Genomic DNA, 18,287 nt, shown 5'->3' with positions numbered 1-18,287 from the left:
GGCCCTGAGGTCCCATTCCAGGTGTTCTTCTGCTGATTAATACAGGTTATCTGCGCCGATGAAGACACTACTGGCCACTGTTTTGGTACCCTTGCTATGTCAGATTTCACAGTGGAAGTTATTAAGAAATGAGGCTAGATTCTCTAGGTAATGGTCTTAATTTGTTCAAGGTAGATTTCAGAGGAAATCATATTCATGATGATGTGGGATAAAAAGCTACAGATCCAAGATCTAATTTCCAAATGTGGAGTTGGAGCTTACGAATGCAAAGTCTTCCTCATTCAGTGACTTATTTCTTGTGAGACAAGATTCATGGAAAGAGAAAATATGGCAGGCACTTTTTTATAACCCAAAATACAGTATAATTACCTTATCAACAGAAATTCTACTTGGTCTCTGACTAAACACCCTAGTCCACTGTGGCCACGATATACTGTCATGCTTTCTTTCCTTTTTTAAAAAAATGTTTTTATTTATTTATTTTTTAAGTAGACTCGACACCCAGCCTGGGGCTCGAACTCGTGACCCCAAGATTAAGAATCACATGCTCTACTGACTAAGCCAGCCGGGCGCCCCTGTCATGCTTTCTTTCCAGTCATGTTCTGTTACTCTCTTCCTCCCTCCCTCAAGGCGTATGAACGTGGAGGTGCAATAAATAACTTGAAAATGGAAGGACTTAATAATTTTTTGGTGCTATTCTAGTTTTCTTTCTTTTGGCTTCCTCTTTCTTAGTTGCCCAACATCTCTGGGTTTTTTGTTTGTTTTTGTTTTTCCCAACATCTCTTTTTTCCTCTTTCTTACCCAAATGTGTTTTCAGGCAAGGAACGGAAGCCCATTCACCCTGAGGCTCAAACAGTTGCTAAGAGATGTATGTGCTACTTTGTCTAGGGATCAGTCAGGCCACCAGTGTCCAGTGCTAATAAAATAATGTCAGGCCCTGGGTGGCTCAGTCGGTTAGACCACTGCCTTCGGCTCAGGTCATGATCCCAGCATCCTGGGATCGAGTCCCACATCAGGCTCCTTGCTCAGCGGGGAGCCTGCCTCTCTCTGCCTCTGCCTGCCGCTCTGCCTGCTTGTGCTCTCTCTCTCTTTCTCTCTGACAAATAAATAAATAAAATCTTAAAAAAAAAAAAAGTAAAATAATGTCAGGCATTCGTCCTCCCTTCTAGGGCAACTCATCTTGTCAGCTTCACCTTCAAACTACACACAGCATCTGAATACTTGACTAGCTTCTATCGCTGCCACCCTGACGGGAACCCACAGACATCTGGACTCGTAGCTTCCTCAGTTATGTCTCTCCCTGCTCCCCGTCCTCTGTCCTGCCCACAAGCCAAAGTGCGGAGGGCAATGCTTTTACAGCTGGGTTATTCCTTACCCTTGGAGCCTATTTCCCAGTTCTTTCAGAAAACAAGTGATTTCTAAGGTCCTCCTGCTCTGGCCCCTCTCTGTCCTCCTCTCCTCTTATTTTCATCCTTGGTCATTTCCCTCTTGGCCCTTCTTTTGTTCTTCCAGCTGTGGACTTCTGCATTTCCCCAGATACGGACAGGGCTCCCCTGTCCCCTTCCCGTCATGCGTCTGGTCAAATGGCGCCTTATCGGAGAGGCTTTCCTTGGCCACTGTATAAAAAAGAGGAACCGTGTGTCCCCAGGTGGCCGTATTTGTCCTTGCTTCATGTTATTTTCTCTCTGTCACTTACCAAAACCTGATTTATTATGTATTCTCGGTTTGGCTATTTTTTTCTTTCCATCCCCAGTGCCTAGAGCTGAGCCTCAGCCCAAAAGCTTCTTGAATGAAGGAATAAATTATCCTTCAAATTGATCACAGTTACCTACTAAGAGTCCCTCTCCCAAAGCCTCTGACATTACTCTAGGTAAGGAAGATGTTAAAAAGTTTTTTCTATATATAGGCATTTTCCCATTCTGAGGATATAGATATTTCCATTTATGAATGTTCTCCTGCAAATTTCACTTACTGGAAGGAGAAATAGTACAGAATAAATTGATGTGAGACTCTGCTTACTTTAAGGAGCTGACCCTCTGAAGTCAGTGTATGGGCAGTATTTGACTATATATGTATTTCCTTTTTAATTTAACATATCTACATAGTTGTGAGCATTGTACCATGTCCCCAAATGTGTTAATAGGTTTGGGGTTACATGGAAATGCATGTGACTTTTAGCATCTCTGGTTAAGGGGCTCTCTTTGGGGTACTGAGTTTCCGTTATATTCAATGACACAGGACAGAAGGGAACAGTACAGTGTCATTTAATGCAAGAAAGTGAGGCTTACAAAAAAAAAAAAATGATGTGGGGCCCCTAGTTGGCTCTGTTGTTGAACTGACTGCCTTTGGGTCAAGTCATGATCCCAGGGCCCTGCGATCAACCCGGCATCAGGTTCCTTGCTCATTGGGGAGCCTGCTTCTCCCTCTCCCATTGCCGGCTGTTCCCCTGTTTGTGCTCTCTCTCTGTCAAGTAAATACATAAAATCTTTAAAAAAATAAAACCCCCCAAATAAATGATGCTTACTTTTAAACTAAATTTAAATGAGAGAAATTTTATCATGGACATAAACATTTAGCCAGTCACCATTAATGACATTGTTTTGTCTTCACCGAAGCATGTTTTCTGGGCAGCTTTGTGGCCCCTCGGGAATAACACACGTTCCCTGTGTGCAGCCTGGGTGCAGGGTCGCCAGGGTCTCTGATGGACATGATTTATGCCATTGAACTCCCTGTAATGGGCTTTTGAGAGGAATACATGTTCGCACCTTTGCCGGTAGAACAAGATGCTGTCATGTGTGGCACTGAAGAGAAGGCTTCTAATTTAAAAAAGAAATCACTGAACTTGCAGATGCTAAAGTTCTTGCTGTCAGAATCATCTCTGAGATGCATTTGGTAACTGAGCTGAGGCAGAAAATCCAGAGAGGCAGAATAGCCGCATAGCTGCTTTCGAGAATTTTATCTGTGACTTCACTTATCAAAATCCTTAAAGTGTCTAACAGAGAGGGCTCTGGTTTTTCCCATCCTGAAATATGGTTATTAGAATAAATGATCCATAGCATTCTCTTCCAGCCCGAGTCCCTTTGGTCACTGTCATTAAAGAAGGTAGGCTGTATTTGCTTAGGGGAAAACCTAGTGAAATAGTAGAGGTAAAGAGAAAATGACTTATGGGTTGCAAAAAGGCAATTGTTAGACAAACACAATGGAAATGTTAGGTAGAAGAAAGGGGGAGTGTGAACATCTGTTCCCTGATACATGCAGGGTTACTTGTGAGAGTCAGGGCCCTCCTCGACTCCCGCCCTCGGGAGGATGGAATGAGGTTCTCAGGCATCTTGTGAATTTCCCCTCCAAAGGGAAACTGGATTGACCTCTCTCTGATGTGGATGTACTAGGTCTATTCTGCTTGGAAGCAGCAGATGGCTTAGCTTGCTGAAAACTCTTGGCTCTTCCCGGATTGGCCGGCAGGATTTATGTTTATAATATACTTATGCCTGTGGCAGAGAAGACCATCAATTCCGTCTGCGTCGCCAAATAACTTGCTGATTTTCCTGGCCGGTCTAGTACATAGTGTCATTATGGGACTCCCTCGACCGTGAAGTGCAGGCATATTATGCTCATTTTCTGGACTTGCGCTGTTGAGAAGGAACTTGGGCATTATGTGCCTTTTTTTTTTCTTGTATAAAGTCATATTCAGACTTGCGTAATGGCTTACCCCTTTTAACTGGGGTATCTTCAAAGGCCTGGCCATTGATAAATGCCAAGTCTGATCGGGCTTGCTTTCAGTTGCTGTGGTTCTGTGGGAAATTAGAGTGTGACTCTGAAAGACTGTTCACTTGATCTTTTTATACCACTGCTCCTTCTAACGTGAAAATCCTTTGTAATAAAGAATGATTCTGTTAATGAAGCCATTTGCACTTCACCACCTAGACAAGCGACTTTCTGAATAAGGTTTTGGCAGAAGAAATCAATCTCCATATGCCTGCGGCTCCTCTGGGACCCAAATCTGAACATGATTAGTTAGCAGAACCCTTTTTACTGTTCTTAATGATAATGACGTGCATATATCTGAATGATGACCATGAGCAGGAGAAACACACATCCCCATGGGACCAAATCTGGATATAGAATGGCTCGGAAGATTGGACACACTCCATTTCTCACCTCTCCCTCTGCAGTTTGGGCTGATACGAACTCACATTAGTGTCCACAACATTCCCACCTGCATGGAGGCCCTAGGGTTTTCTGCTGCATAACCTCACGCATACACCCGGCTTGTGTCCTTCATGATTAGGCAGCCCTCCTTACACTTGCAGCTTATGTTCTTGATTGTCTGTCTTTGGGAACCAGCTCTGGGAAGCCCTTGTGCTTCTGAAGCTGAACAAAGATGGTCTCTTCCTTCTCATTCAGATATGAAGAATGTTTGCTTGTGTGTGTGGATATATGAGCAGCATTACAAGTATGAGTTGAAGATTTTAGGGTCTTTGAGTTAAGTGTTATTTGAGGGAGTATTCCCAGTTTCAGTAAATGTCTTCTGTGTGGACAGGTACTTCTGTGCTAGAAATGCATTTTCTGGAGGGTTCCAGAGAGAGCTGGGGAAATCGTAGCCGCATGGGGCTGTGGCACGAGACAGAGGATGGGAGCTCAGAACACCTGGCCCCCTCTGAACCCACTGCCTGCTCCCTCCATGAGGGTCCTCTCCGAGGTTCTCCCTGGCCCACACTGATAAAAGTGGATGAAGCAGGCAGCATGGTTGAGGCCGAGGCTCTCAAAATATGTTCCTCAGGCCACTTCCATTGAACCAGTTGGAGTATGTGTTACAAACCAGATTGCTTTTGACCCAGACCATATGACTCAGCATATCTCTGGGTGGGGCCTGGGCACTTCATTTCAAAGAGGGTTTTTTGTTTTGTTTTGTTTTGTTTTGTTTTTTGTCTTTTTGGTACACAGATATTGGGAGCCATTGGCCTAGGGGTGTACCTGATAGAGAAAAATGAATGTTACCTTCATTTTTATTATTTTGACTCCCACTGCATATATGGCTAATCAGATACAACTAAAATTTTTCTTTTTGGCACTTAGCAGGATGTAAACATTTCGCAGACCATGAGTTTTCCAAGATGTCCCTAAACATGTCCTTTTGTCCACGCCTGCTTCTAAGTTTGGTCATGCTTTTCCATCTTTTTGGAGCAACTGCTCAGCTTTAAAATCCAATACTAGTACTTTGTCTGCTCTCAGCCACCTTAGCTGCTGTCAGGTGGCTCACCCAGGCCCCTAAGTGAGGTGGCATTTCCTACTCTTGCCTGAGAATTAAGTGGGAATGAATTTGGCCGCACCTTCTGGCCTGGGTAACTTCTTGGCATTAACAGGATTGCTTGTGTCCCATCTTTGTGATTTCTGATAAAACTGCAGTGCTGGAGGAAGGCTTGGGCGAATGTGTCGTAATAAAAATGGCCATGAATTATTTCAGAGGTGGGGGCGTCTATGTCCCTTCCCTCAAATTTGGACAGGCTTTGTCATCCTCTCTAGGATTGCACGTGGCAAGGCGTCCTGCCAAGCTGTGAAGTCTGAGATCATAGTGACTGTGGGCCTGCTGAAACCACAGAAGGACCTGGTCCAGCCTCGCAAGAGCAGATGAACTGCTCAGCCAAGCCCTGCCTGCGTTCTGGGCCCACCAAATCCTGAGATGATAAAAGGGTTATTGTGTTTTATTTTCATTTGTATTTTTTTTAAGGCTATTGTTTTGAAGTCACAAAGTTTGGGGGAAGTTTGCTATGTGGGAATAGCTACCTACATGTATGTATGGGTTGTGGGGGAACCTTGGTGCTGCACTAACATATTCTCATTAACACATAGAGTTGTTGCTTTTCCATCTGGGGGGATTAAATTAGAAAACCAGCAGCAATATTGGTAACAATAACTCAATACAATAAAATGCCTGCATAATACTTAGCAGAACATAAATTACATGCCAACTAAGTAAAACATATGCTTTACCTAATGAACTCGGAGCAATTTAAGGATATTTCTTGATTTACAAAACCGTGTACTTCCTGGCATTTAGGAAGGAAATGAATATAAATTGAGCTGATTATTTAATGGAAGAAACAGGCACTGGGAATTAAACCGGTTGCTTTAACTGTCGTCACAGTGGGTCAATAACATGTCCATCCATAAACTAGGTCCCAGAGACAAGTGTCTTTCAAACTTCTTTGGCTGCAATTCACAGTAATAAACATTTACCTGGACCTTGTATACATATATCACCTCTGGAGCAAATTTCATGAAATACTACTTATCCTTATTACATATAATGAACTCTGATATATTTAATTTTTTTCTTCTGAAAACTGCTGGCCAAACATGTTGCATAAATTTCACGACCCATTAATGGGTTATATACTACAGTAAGGACAACACTGGTCTAGACACTGAGTTTCATGGGAGCAGGGCATCTGTCCTTTTTACCACTATGTACACAAGTGCTTAGATATTTCTGTTGTGTAGAAGGTACTCAAGCATTTAATGAATGAGTGAATTCCATGAGTGATTGTAGTTCCAATTTCTTAAAATGGCTAAGATATTAATCACAAGTCAGGAAACCCAGTTTCGATTCTTGAACCATTGTATATCTTTGAGAAGTACCTCCTATATTTTCTCATCTGTGAATTATAAATTGTAATGTCTAGTACTCATGGGATAAAATGAGCCCACAAGTAAAACTATTTTGATTGAAAGGTAAAGAATTACAAATAATGGATTAATGTATTTGTTACTTATATACTTTGAAATGCCCAGAGGTATCACATGAAAAACTCTTCACCTTAATATTTTAATACCACTTCATTAATATAAATTAGAGAAAGACTATTTTTAAAAATGAGGTCTTTTCTGAAGAAAAAAATTTACTTAAAATTTCATTGCATGAAAAAATTGTTCTAAAATGTTGGGCTGGGTAGATGCTGACTTTGAAGTATTAACTGGGCCGCTGAGAGATTAGCATTCTGAGCGAAAGATTAAGCAGATCCATTGTGGTCAACAGATGTTACTTTTGTGTAAATGGATATTTTTGAAATTCTGAAGAGAGACTTGGTTGGGTCAAGTGCCCTTGTTATTCCTGGAGGAATTTGTTAATTCCTATATATATATCAGGAAATGCTGCCATTTCAAAATTACTGAGGTCTGCATGTATCCATGTCTGTGGAAGATTTAAGGAGTTTGTTAAATTGTTTGAATAACAACTAGGAACTCTGAGCTCAAAGAACAAGATGATTTTTGCTCAGAAGTATATCTTGCTGCCCAACCTAGGGGAACTTTCCTATTGTTCTCCTGGTAAAGCCTACCATGGACCTAAGTTCGCGGGAAATCTCCCAGCTTGCAGTTTGAGTCAAATGGCACTATCCGGTGGTTTGACACTCTGCCTTTGAAATCAGAGAAACTGACTCTCAATTCCGGTTATGCCACTTTCAATATGTGGGATGCCGGTTTCTTGATATTTGGCATTGTGCGCATTAAATAAGATACGGCACAGGTGCACACGTGTGTATAACCTTGAGTACCATACCCAGAAGATAGAAAATACTCAACGAATGACAGTCCCTGTTCCCTGCTCTTATCATTGTTGTTCTTTGTTATTGCCAGTTCTTTCTTGTCTGGACTCGCTAGCTGTAAGAGTTGGGCTCTAGAAAAGAGATTTGTTTGCTCAAGAAATAAGCAGGTTTCTCTAAGGTCCAGGGAAAATCATTTTACAAGTTGTACCATGTCCTGGGACTCAACCATGGGGACACCTGGCAATGGCATCTGGAAAGACAGTCACATCCCTCTCTCCACCCGGGAGTGGTAGATACAAATGGTGCATCCTGGAAAGCCTCCTTTCAGCCAGCAGCCTTGCCTGTGTTTGCTGGGGGAAGGGCAGCCCTGTTACAGTTCATACTTTGTTGCCGAATCTGGGGCACTAATGTGATTGCTCACTCTGTGGTGCTGAGCTATTTTGAAGCATCCTTTCCGATCGACTAGAGGCAAAAACGGTGAAGTAGTCATTTGTCTCTGTCACTCCAGTCTTCCTTCCCCCTCCTGTGGTTTCGCCCCTCCTCCTCACTCCCCTTCTGTCAGTGAATTTCTCAGGCTTTGTACCACAGAGAAGCTGAAAATGGCTTAAAAGCCTGTCCCCTTTAGGTTCCTTGAGCCCAAGAATTACATCAGTGATTCACAAAGGGGAGTGTTTCAGATATTTGCAGGTCAGCAGGGGAGACTGCTGTGAGCTGGGGTGGGGGGGTTCCTTTGCTGTCCTGCACTTGACACTGCTTCTTAGCGGGCCAGCAACCAAAACGCATCGTGTCACTGAAGCAGGAGGTAGATGTACTCCAGCATTTGTCAAGGTGTGTTCCGTGGGAACACATTAGCTGGTTTAAATGTGGTCTACCACATTTAAGAAACAGTAAATCACAGCTAAACTGGCTGCCTGGCTGTAAGGTTTCTTAAGACAAACACTTCATGTTCAAGGAGGTGCTTTGAACTTCCAAAGCGGTATTCAGGATGTGCCATTTTCCGTCTTACTCAGTCATCTTCCCTTTTTAATTTTTCGTGAAGCACCTTCATCATCTTGGTGACATAGAACATCCTTTACAGAACACCAGTCTAATCCAACCCTGCAGACCCATGAGTAAAGTAGGACTGCGAATGGTAAAGTGAGGTGCTCCAGGTTACCCCCCGACCTGGTCACCGAGTCAGGACTAAGGAGTAGGTTCTCTAACTCCATAGCATGGCCAGACACCCTAACTGCCCCTATGAATTTAATGTTTTGTCTTCCCTGCTGGACCGCGTGCCTACCAAAATAGGTGCTTTGACTCGTCCACTCCCCTCCGTATCCCTAGCACCTAGCACGGCCCCTGACTCGTGTGGTTGAACCAGGACTTACGAAAACGGAATTGAGATTGTTCACGGGGATGGCCCTTTGTTGTCCCCGCCTGACTATGTCCTTGGCTTCCTCTCCGAGCCTGCTGTCTGTTCCGGGGCTGGTCACGGACAGGTCAGCGCTGAATTCCATACTTACACTGAGAATATGTGGTCCCAGTTCCGCTGACGCTGAACCTGTTGAGGTGCAGTCTGTGCGTGACCACATTCTTCTGCGGCTGGAACAGGATGATGTGCACCTTGGGAGCGAACAGGCAGCCCAGGACCACAAAGCCACTGAGGCTGACGGAGATGCACATGGTGGTCGTCTGCACCTACAAGAAAGGGCCGTCTTGTTAAATGTCTGGCTGCAAATTCAATCATGTGGCCTACTAAAAAGAACACTGAGAAAAGACCAAACTAAAAAAGCAAACAGAAACAAACAAACAAACAAACAAACAAAAAAAACAAATCATCCACAGTTCTGTTGTTAGTATAACCAAACCAATATAATGATTAAATGGGATCATCTGGGCTTGGGATGTTCATGGAAATGTCACTGAAGATTTGTAAGCAAACATTTGTGTCGGGTGCTCCTGAATGCTTGCCAAGACTTTACCTGGATTTTCTTGTTTTGTTTGTTTTCTTCTTCATATTTGTAGAAACACATTTCTGCAGAACCCCCTAAGTCAGAATCCTGAATAGTAAAATATCGATATTCAGTGATGAACTGACCAGGTTGCTGATGGTTTCAGTCAATCAACTTGGCTTGTTTAAGATTTGCTATGATCAAGAACAAATTGGGGTCTTTTACACTTTCCTTCATCTCTCTTTTTTGCTGGGAATTCTGCCTATCAGCCATTGGTTTCCCTGCTCAAAATTGGGGAACATTGTCAACTTTCTTCTGGGGTCTCCATCTTTAGTTATTTCATTGGCACCTCTCTGAAATTTTGATACATCTGGTACTCCCTGTTCAATCCTTTTGTTCTCTAGGCTTCCATACACCTGTTTTTGACAGAGGAATTTCTGTTGCTTCCTCTTTGCCTCCCCTGAAAGTATACCTCAGAACTAGGTTTTACAGTGTCTTTTTTTCATTCGTTGACTTTCACTCTTCATCTTCACTGATCTCATCAACTGTCCTAACTTCAGCTCCCATACATTTTTGGAAAATCCTAAATTAGCTTCTATATATTTTATTGCTTTCAGGACTGAAAAACAGAAATTAATTATTTCTTGTTTCAGTTTCTACTCAGAGTAGCTATGGTAAATCCTAGAGTAATTTTAGATTTCTTTGTCCTCTTTCTCCAGGCAATGCTATTACTAGATAGTATAATCCTTCATGCCCTAAAGTGTCCTACCTTCTTCCCTGATCAAAGAAAGCTGAAGACTAAACAATTAACTGGAGAAGCCACATAACGTTAGAAAGCTGCATTCTGTTTGTGACAAAAAAAAAATTCAGGTTATACTTGTAGCGTAATTCTTCAGACTCTGGGTTTACTTTATATGCTAAAAGCACAATCTGTCCTCTCTATTTTAAACCTCTTGTCCCTTTTAACTGTCCTACTTGGCCCCCACATTGCAGGCTCCTTTCCCTTTTGCTAACTGCTCAGAAAAGAGTCAATGATCTCATTCCACGATGTAAGAACCTTGATAAATCATAACTGTGTTATTTAGAGAAAGTCCAATTTCTAGCATAATTTGTTTTTATTTTTACGTAGATAAATAATATCAGAACTGTCTTCTTCGTTTAGAGTTCTACCCCTCCCTCCTCAGCCTTGACTATGGAGCTGATAGGAGAGATATCAGATATTATAATGAGGGTAAGGCACGTTCCGATGAGCCACTTTTCAAGGAAACCTTTTCTAAAAACATGCCTTTAACATTGAAACTTCCTGCACTTGAAGACATTGCAAGGAGAGGAGAGGCTTTTATGAGGAAGATATATTGGAAAAGTTGTGCGGTGGGTTGTAGACCCTTCCTCCCTGAAGGAAGATTCAGCTTATCTCCTCGCTTTGAACACCTAGAGAGGAGAGCTTCCTTATGGCCTTTTCACAGAAGGTTTAAGGTTTTCCTGCGGGAGGAGGATGCCCTGGCTTGGAGCCTGATTTCTGTCTCGGAAATCTAGAAGGTGAGAAAAGGCTAATTACTTTCTTGGCACAGCTTGCTACTGTGCAGAGACTGTCCTTTACTGTAAGAATGTATCAAAACAAAAGATATGTGAGTGCCATGCATGGGCAAGATGGGCCACACTAGAAAGAGCCATCATGGGTAGTCTTGGGCTCGTGTGGAGGAGTTTGGAGTCATTCCTAGAAAGAAGCCAATGGCGGAGTATAGCTGGGTGCCCTGGGACTGAGCACAGAGCCCCAAGAGACAACTTAAGGTAGGATTTGCCAGCCAGCTCACTCAAGGACCAGCAGGAGAAAAGAAAGCAGCTGGAAATTTCTGAATATTGCATGAAAAACAACCCTTACTCACCATCAGGTATCCAAAGAACGTGTGTTTAGAAAACACTGCGGAGATCACAAAACCATCCAGTTATGTAAGAATTTTCTAGTGTCTTCCTTATTACTTTTTTTTTTTAAGATTATTTATTTATTTGACGGACAGAGATCACAAGTAGGCAGAGAGGCAGGCAGAGAGAGAGGAGGAAGCAGGCTCCCTGCTGAGCAGAGAGCCCAATGCGGGGCTTGATCCCAGGACCCTGAGATCATGACCTGAGCTGAAGGCAGAGGCTTTAACCCACTGAGCCACCCAGGCGTCCGTCCCTCCTTATTACTTCTTAACCAGGGCCGAGAGGGAAACAGCAACTGGTGGACTGGGGAGTGTGAATAAGGGAAAAAGAAAAGTCAGGGAGTGCAGGCTCTCAGCCAGAGGTGGGCCAGACTTTGGGAGAAAGTGAGGATTGATGTTAAGTCAAGGTATGGTTTTGATAATTACACAGGACTAGGCATTTTAATTTCCTAATAGAGACTATTTTCCACTGAAAATGATTGTAGAACCATATCATCTAAGAGCACATACTCATGGGCTTGCCAGGGTTGTGAGCATTTTCATTCATTGCTCTCTCCCCAGCACCAGAATGGGGCCTCCCCTGTGGTGAACTCGCAGCATTTAAATGTGACCACTGGGATTTTCTTCCAGGGGTAGGGACTTATTACGCTCACCGAATACTAAAGAGGCAATGGGCAGCAGAACTAAAGATGCATGTTGATCATAGTTTATACAGCATATTATTTAATTTTTTTTACAGAGTCCAAGTAGTAGCCTCAAATTCACATGTCCAGTTCCTTTAATAAGTCACACCACTGCAAATCTGTCTTTATCTATAATTCTTCATGCTGCTCTGCTCTCACCTTCCTCAAACTCCTAGCACCATTGGACATGGTTAATTACTTCCTTCTTTTTGGCTTCCTAGACAGCCTTCCCTCACTGCAAGTTCCTTGTCTTAGTTTTCTTGTTGGCTTCTTCACTTCTCCTTGAACTTCAAGGGCTGGAGTGTCCCAGACCTCAGTTTGGATTGTCTTTTCTTCACCATCTCTTTGAGTTTACTTAAGTACCTCCTCTGTTCATGTTGTTCAAATATTTATTACTAGTTCCAACCTGTCTTCTCGGCCTCCAGACATATATCCATTTGCTATCTTGGCATATTGTCTTGGACATGTAGCAGGCATATTGGGATTAATAGGTGACCAAAACTGATCCCTTCCTCCAAGGGTCTCCCCTTGAGTACGTGACATCAAATCCTTGCCGAGTGTGCAAGCCCAAAACCTGGGAGTCCTCCTTGATTTGGCCTTTTCTCTTACACCCACTCATCCAGTCCAGCAAGTTCTGTTCCTTCCTTGGGAAGACAATTCTCCAACATCACTGTCTGTGTGGTGGTCATGTGACCCACTTTGCACAGCCCATGGGGAGTGGAGCTCAAGGAACCAGAGCCAAAGCTGACCCTCCGGCTACCACTATTGCTTTCAGTCATAAAGTCTTAAAGTCAGCGTCAACAAAACTGTGGCAAGCTAAACCTTACCTTGTAAGTAGACTTAAGTGTGGCAATGAGGTCAGAATGGCTTTCTCAAAGAGGAAGTCTGAGGGCCTTAGGGGCCGAATTAACAAAATTTGAGAGAAGTGCAAGAGAATCAGTAGCAAAAGTGTTGACCAAATTCTATGGCCAACGAGGCAGTAATAGTGCTCCCCTTATTCCCTGTTAATGAATGAGGTGAATCTGGAGAAGGGCTGAGTGGCCGGCAGTGGGTTCAGATAGAGCGGCCGGATCAGTGCTGTGATTGTTGCTAACTCTCCTCTAGGGGATGGGGCGGATTTCCTCCCTAATCTTTATTTTTTTTTTATAAAGATTTTATTTATTTATTTGACAGAAATCACAATAGGCAGAGAGGCAGGTGGGGGAAGGGGGAAAAAGGCTCCCTGCTGAGCAGAGAGCCCGATGCAGGGCTCCATCCCAGAACCCTGAGACCGTGACCGGAGCCGAAGGCAGAGGCTCAACCCACTGAGCCACCCAGGCGCCCCTTTCTCCCTAATCTAATCCAGGTTCTGGGTGGGCAGGAAGTTCAACTCCCTATCACATCAAACTTGCAGAGACATGCTCTGATACTGAGCATGAAAGGAGAGACTTACAGAAAAGGCAAACTCTAGAGTTCTGCACTTTGGCTGATTCTCCTGGGAGCTGAGGGGGCCGGGTGTGTAAACCCTTGCTGAAGAAGAATGACAACAGCTGGGCCCTGCTAGGGCTCCCTATAGTCTCTCATGCCAAATTTACATCCATTCCAAGATGACAAAGGTCTCTCAGTTTTTTGTTTTTGGTTTTTTGTTGTTTTTTTTTTTTTAAGATTTTATTCATTTATTCGACAGAGACCACAAGTAGGCAGAGAGGCAGGCAGAGAGAGGAAGGGAAGCAGGCTCCCTGCCGAGCAGAGAGGGGGCTCAATCCCAGGACCCTGGGAACATGACCTGAGCCGAAGGCAGAGGCTTTAACCCACTGAGCCACCCAGGCGCCCCAGTCTCTCAGGTTTTTGCAGCAGAACCTGGCAGCAAAAAAGGAGCTTTGCCTGTCTGCAGGATTTCTCTGAGACAGAAAAATGCTCTGGAAAACCATAGATGAGGCACTGATTAGTATTTGGGTTCTTACTGACTTGGATTGGATTTAAAATGCTGACAGAGGGGCTGCATTCCAGAATGAAAGAATGAAAGTGACACAAAGAAATCTAGATAAATTCTTGTGGTTGGCTGCGGCACTGGAAACTTCCCCAGCCCTTTGGCTAAAACCAGGCGAGATTCTGAGAGATGTTATCACGATGAGACAGCAACTGCCCCGGATTAAGATGAACTTCTTTAAAAAAGTCACTGCTGCGCAAGTCAAGGCTGAGTTAGCCTAAGTGCACAAACCATGTGCCCCAGGCAGAAAGCTATCTCCTTCTGTCTTCTGAGTCGGGGAGTTCCCAAAATTGAAATGAAGTGACAGTAATGATGATCTTGCTGTGCTGTCTAGGGTTTGAGGGGTTCAGAGAGACTGGACCCTTGTTTGGCTGAGCTAAGAGTGGCTGCTGCATGCTTAAAACTGAAAGCTAATGTTCTTTACTCACTAGTGTGGAGCTACCCTTTCCTCTGCTGCTGATGCCTCCTTCACCCACCACCCTGATTTTAACTGCTTTAAGGAGAAGGATACTCAGGTTTGTCTCTCTCTCTCTCAAAGAAGTAAATAGTTAAAATAAATCCTATGATGAACCCACTACCAACATTTTAGATAAGGACAGAATCAATAACAGAGCTGTGGTAGGACAGAAGTAATGTTTTGATGCAGTATTTTTTAGAAATAAAAATGAATGCTAAAAACCTGTGATGGGGGTGCCTGGGTGTCTCAGTCAGGTAAGCATCTGACTCTTGGTTTTGGTTCAGGTCATGCTCGCAGGGTCCTGAGATTGAGCCCTACGGCGGGCTCTGTGCTCAGTGGGGAGTCTGCTTACGATTTTGTTCCTTTCCCTCTACCCGCCTCCCACCTCTCACATGCATTCATTCTCTCTAATAAAGAAGTCAATAGTTAAAATAAACCCTGTGATGAACACACTACCAACATTTTAGATAAGGACAGAATCAATAACAGAGCTGTGGCAGGACTTAATCAGTCTTAAGGCAGATACTGATCCTGTGTTGAGGACTGTTTGTACAAGGGTCGTCTAGCCCCCTTTATATTGCCTAGTGAAAACTAGGGCCTGGGACACGTCCCTAAATGCTGCACTCTGGCTACAGCTGTGGCTGTGGGTAGTAAAGTCCTTTTTTTTTTTTTTCTGAAGATTTTATTTATTTATTTGACAGAGAGAGACCGCAAGTAGGCAGAGGGGCAGGCAGAGAGAGAGAGGGAAGCAGGCTCCCTCCTGAGCAGAGAGCCCGATGCGGGACTCGATCCCAGGAGACCCCGAGACCATGACCTGAGCGAAAGGCAGAGGCTTAACCCACTGAGCCACCCAGGTGTCCCGGTAGTAAAGTCCTTTGTCTCTGAATCGGCAGTCCTGTGTCTTCTGCCAGCACCCCTGAATCCTCACAGTCTAACCTGGTAGATTGCAAGATGGGTAAAAACCCCTGGCAGTTCTTGACAGGTTCCATCTCCATTGTTAATATTCTACCATGTGATGGGAACACCCACTGCAGCTACCTAACTGGTCTCCCAGCCCCTGCCTTTACCTTTAGTCTGTGTCTTCAGCAACTTGATATTTTTTGTTCTTTTTTGCTTAGAATGTGAGATCATACAATGTGAGATTATCAAACTCCTCTGCTTAAAATCTTCCAATGGTTTCCTTTTCCATATAGGTGAAATCTAAACTTTTTTGCTCTGACCTGTAAAGTCCTACATGATTTAGCTTCCCTGCCCACCTTGCAGAGAAAATCACTCTTCCGTCTACTCATTAAACTATAGCCATAAATGCCTTGCTTTTCTAAGAGGTTTTTTTTTTTTGTTTTTTGTTTTTTGTTTTTTGTTTTTTGTTTTTTGTTTTTCCGTGGGGGTGTTCATCCTTGCTGTTTCTTTTGAGTAGCACATAGAATCCCCATTGCTAACTCCTTCCCATCCTTCAGCAGAGTATTATGAAGTAGACACTAGCAGGGGTGGCAGCAGATTTTGAAAGACTTTGAGATTTGATATATTTCTTTTAAATCTTCAAAATAGTCAGCATGGGAAAACTGGAATGCCTTTGTGAGTATTTGAACCTTGTCAAAATTCCAGTCGCCTCCAGAGGCTCTGCTTACTGTGGGGAAAGTGCCCACCTGTGCCATATCCTATAAAATCCATCATCTTGAGACTCAAAGTATGGTCCTTTGTCCAGCAGCATCTCCACTACCTGAGAGCTTACCAGAAACCCAGAATCTGGACCTGTCTTGTTTCTTACTGGATCAGAATCTTTTTTTTTTTTTTTTAGCCAGGTACACAGGTGAGCTGTGTACACTGAAGCTTCAGGAACACTGCAGTGATATCACCCCCTTTTTCTTCCATCACAGCCCTTGAAGCACTGCATGAATTACCTTGCATTTTCATGGGTTCGTTATTTCCTCTCCAACCCTATCCTCCCCTTGCTCTCACTAGCCTGTAAGTTATAGATGTTATAAAAGGCATGTTTGTGTTGATAGCTACATCTCCAAGGCCCATAATAAGTACTCAAATATTTTGGGAAGACTTGAATGAACAGATCACTCCGTAATTACTGTTAAATCCTTTATGGATGATTTTCCCCCAAACATGACCTAGCTTTTATTTGTATAACTTCAACCGTCATTGGATCCCTGATGACTCAGTATTTGATTCTTATGCTATCTTGTGATACAGAAGGAGATGGCCTGGATATTTCTCAAAGATGTTTGAATTTTTAGATTCTTACCTCGAGTTCTTGCTTGCTAGGTCTTGGATGCTTTTATAGTTTCAATTAATTTTGCTTGTTCTAGACTCCATTCTTTCAAACTCATCTGCCATATTAAGGATAGGTAAGTTTGGGGTATAATATAAAAGGCATGGATTTGCATTGGAAAAACTAGTCCTACTATTTCTTACCTGTGCCACCGGGGAAGTTAATTATCCTCTGAGTTTGTTTACTCAAAGGGATACTAACATTTGCCTTTCCGGGTGCTAATGAGGATAAGTGAACTCACATATGCAGAGTATCTAGCATAAGGTTGAGGGTTGATCAGTATGAGTTCCTATCTTTCCCTCTTACTTCTCATCATGTCACTTTTTGCCTGAGCCAACAACCAACCAAAAGAAAATAAAAATTTAAAAATAGCAGGACCTCAGAGCCCTTACTCATTATTTAAATGAATTCCTCTGCCTGTTAAAAATCTCACCAAGTGGCCAATTTCCATTAGTTTCTCACTAGACTCCTCCCCTGAACCCATTTTCTACTTGAGTAAGACCAGTATTCCTGTGTGCTGCTTGGTTCATTCCTGTCTTGCCTCAAGAATATTCCCTATATGCCTTATATTCTCTAAGATCTGTAACTGCACTTTCCTACCAAGGTACAGTGTGAACTCCCTCCTCTTGAAGGAGTATTCCTGGAAAGATCATTCTTACTGATCCAACTCTTTTTTCAAACCAGTAGGCATTTAAGAGCTTGTTTCACCAATTTAATTATAAATTCTCCTGTGTTAATCTTGAATTCTTTCATGCTTGTTAATTTTTTTCCCATCTGGGATATGAGCTTTTTGAAGACTAGAGTAGTGCTTTATACTTATTTATAATTCACAATGGGTGGCAACGTACTGAGTCATAGACCTTGTTGACTGTTTGATGGCCAAACTCCTACTGGCTGCCTGTAAATATTTGGCTGAGTACTTTTCTAATGCTGTTCATTCTATCTGAACCACCTGGTCTCCCTCTGGGACATTTTAAATCTCATTCTTGTACTGGAATTTCTAGAATAGTGGTCTCAAGTTCAAGTGTTTATAGGTTCATGCATATGCCTAAGTGAAGGGAGCCAGTTGTAAGCATTCTAGGATTGGTAGCTGTCTAGAGGCATAAACACCAAAGTCTGGCTCAATGTTGCATGCAGGAATTTGAGTCCGTTAAGAGAAACCAAGAAGGGGTGCCTGGGTGGCTCAGTGGGTTAAGCCTCTGTTTTCGGCTCCGGTCATGATCTCAGGGTCCTGGGATCAAGCCCCGCATTGGGCTCTCTGCTCAGCGGGGAGCCTGCTTCCCGCCCCCCCCCACTGCCTGCCTCTCTGCCTACTTGTGATCTCTGTCTCTTAAATAAATAAAAATAAAATATTAAAGGAACCAGCTTTTATTTTTTTTTATTTTTTTTTTTTAAAGATTTTATTTATTTATTTGACAGACAGAGATCACAAGCTGGCAGAGAGGCAGGCAGAGAGAGAGGGGGAAGCAGGCTCCCCGCTGAGCAGAGAGCCCGATGCGG

At 43.2% G+C, this 18,287-nt stretch overlaps 1 protein-coding gene across 2 annotated transcripts in view; it reads right to left on the bottom strand.

Moving 5' to 3' along the window:
• GRM3 (glutamate metabotropic receptor 3) overlaps positions 1-18,287 on the bottom strand; it is a gene marked incomplete at both ends in the record, with an annotated part of 95,270 nt that overhangs the window by 4,825 nt on the left and 72,158 nt on the right. For both annotated transcript variants that reach the window (XM_080819014.1, XM_080819013.1), the window contains one exon: positions 9,047-9,221. In XM_080819014.1, the coding sequence (XP_080675140.1) occupies positions 9,047-9,221 (175 nt within the window). The remainder of the gene's footprint in view (positions 1-9,046; positions 9,222-18,287) is intronic.

Source organism: Martes martes (assembly GCF_963455335.1).
Source record: "Martes martes genome assembly, chromosome: 11".
Classification (NCBI taxonomy): domain Eukaryota; kingdom Metazoa; phylum Chordata; class Mammalia; order Carnivora; family Mustelidae; genus Martes; species Martes martes.
Note: the sequence above shows the minus strand (reverse complement) of the source record. Positions and strands in the feature narration are given on the sequence as shown.